The 253-nt window shown below is 60.1% G+C and overlaps 1 protein-coding gene across 1 annotated transcript in view; it reads right to left on the bottom strand.

The window, feature by feature from the left end:
* The window catches only part of LOC104491064 (thrombospondin-3-like), a gene marked incomplete at both ends in the record, with an annotated part of 5,096 nt that extends 4,847 nt beyond the window's left edge, over window positions 1–249 (bottom strand). The window contains 1 exon segment of the mRNA XM_010133423.1: window positions 78–249. Within this exon segment, the coding sequence (XP_010131725.1) occupies window positions 78–249 (172 nt within the window).
* Window positions 250–253: the final 4 nt, after the last annotated feature.

Raw genomic sequence — 253 nt, forward strand, 5'->3', positions numbered from 1 at the left:
AGGAACTCAGCCCCCGTTTCTCTCTGAGCATCAGGGCGAGCCCAGGGCCAGCATGTCTCCGTGCAGCAGGCACCCACCTTTGTTGATTTTCCCCACCACAGAGACCTCCAGCCACCTCGTGTTGTCCTTCTTGGAGTAGAGGCCGAAGAGGGTTCCCCCCTGCTTGGGGGGCAGGCGGAAGGTGGAGAGGAGGTAAACGTCGTTAACGGTCAGGAGCTCCATCCGGATCTTGTGCGTTATGCTGGCCATCTGC

This window comes from Buceros rhinoceros, unplaced genomic scaffold (genome assembly GCF_000710305.1).
Source record: "Buceros rhinoceros silvestris isolate BGI_N320 unplaced genomic scaffold, ASM71030v1 scaffold23343, whole genome shotgun sequence".
NCBI lineage: Eukaryota > Metazoa > Chordata > Aves > Bucerotiformes > Bucerotidae > Buceros > Buceros rhinoceros.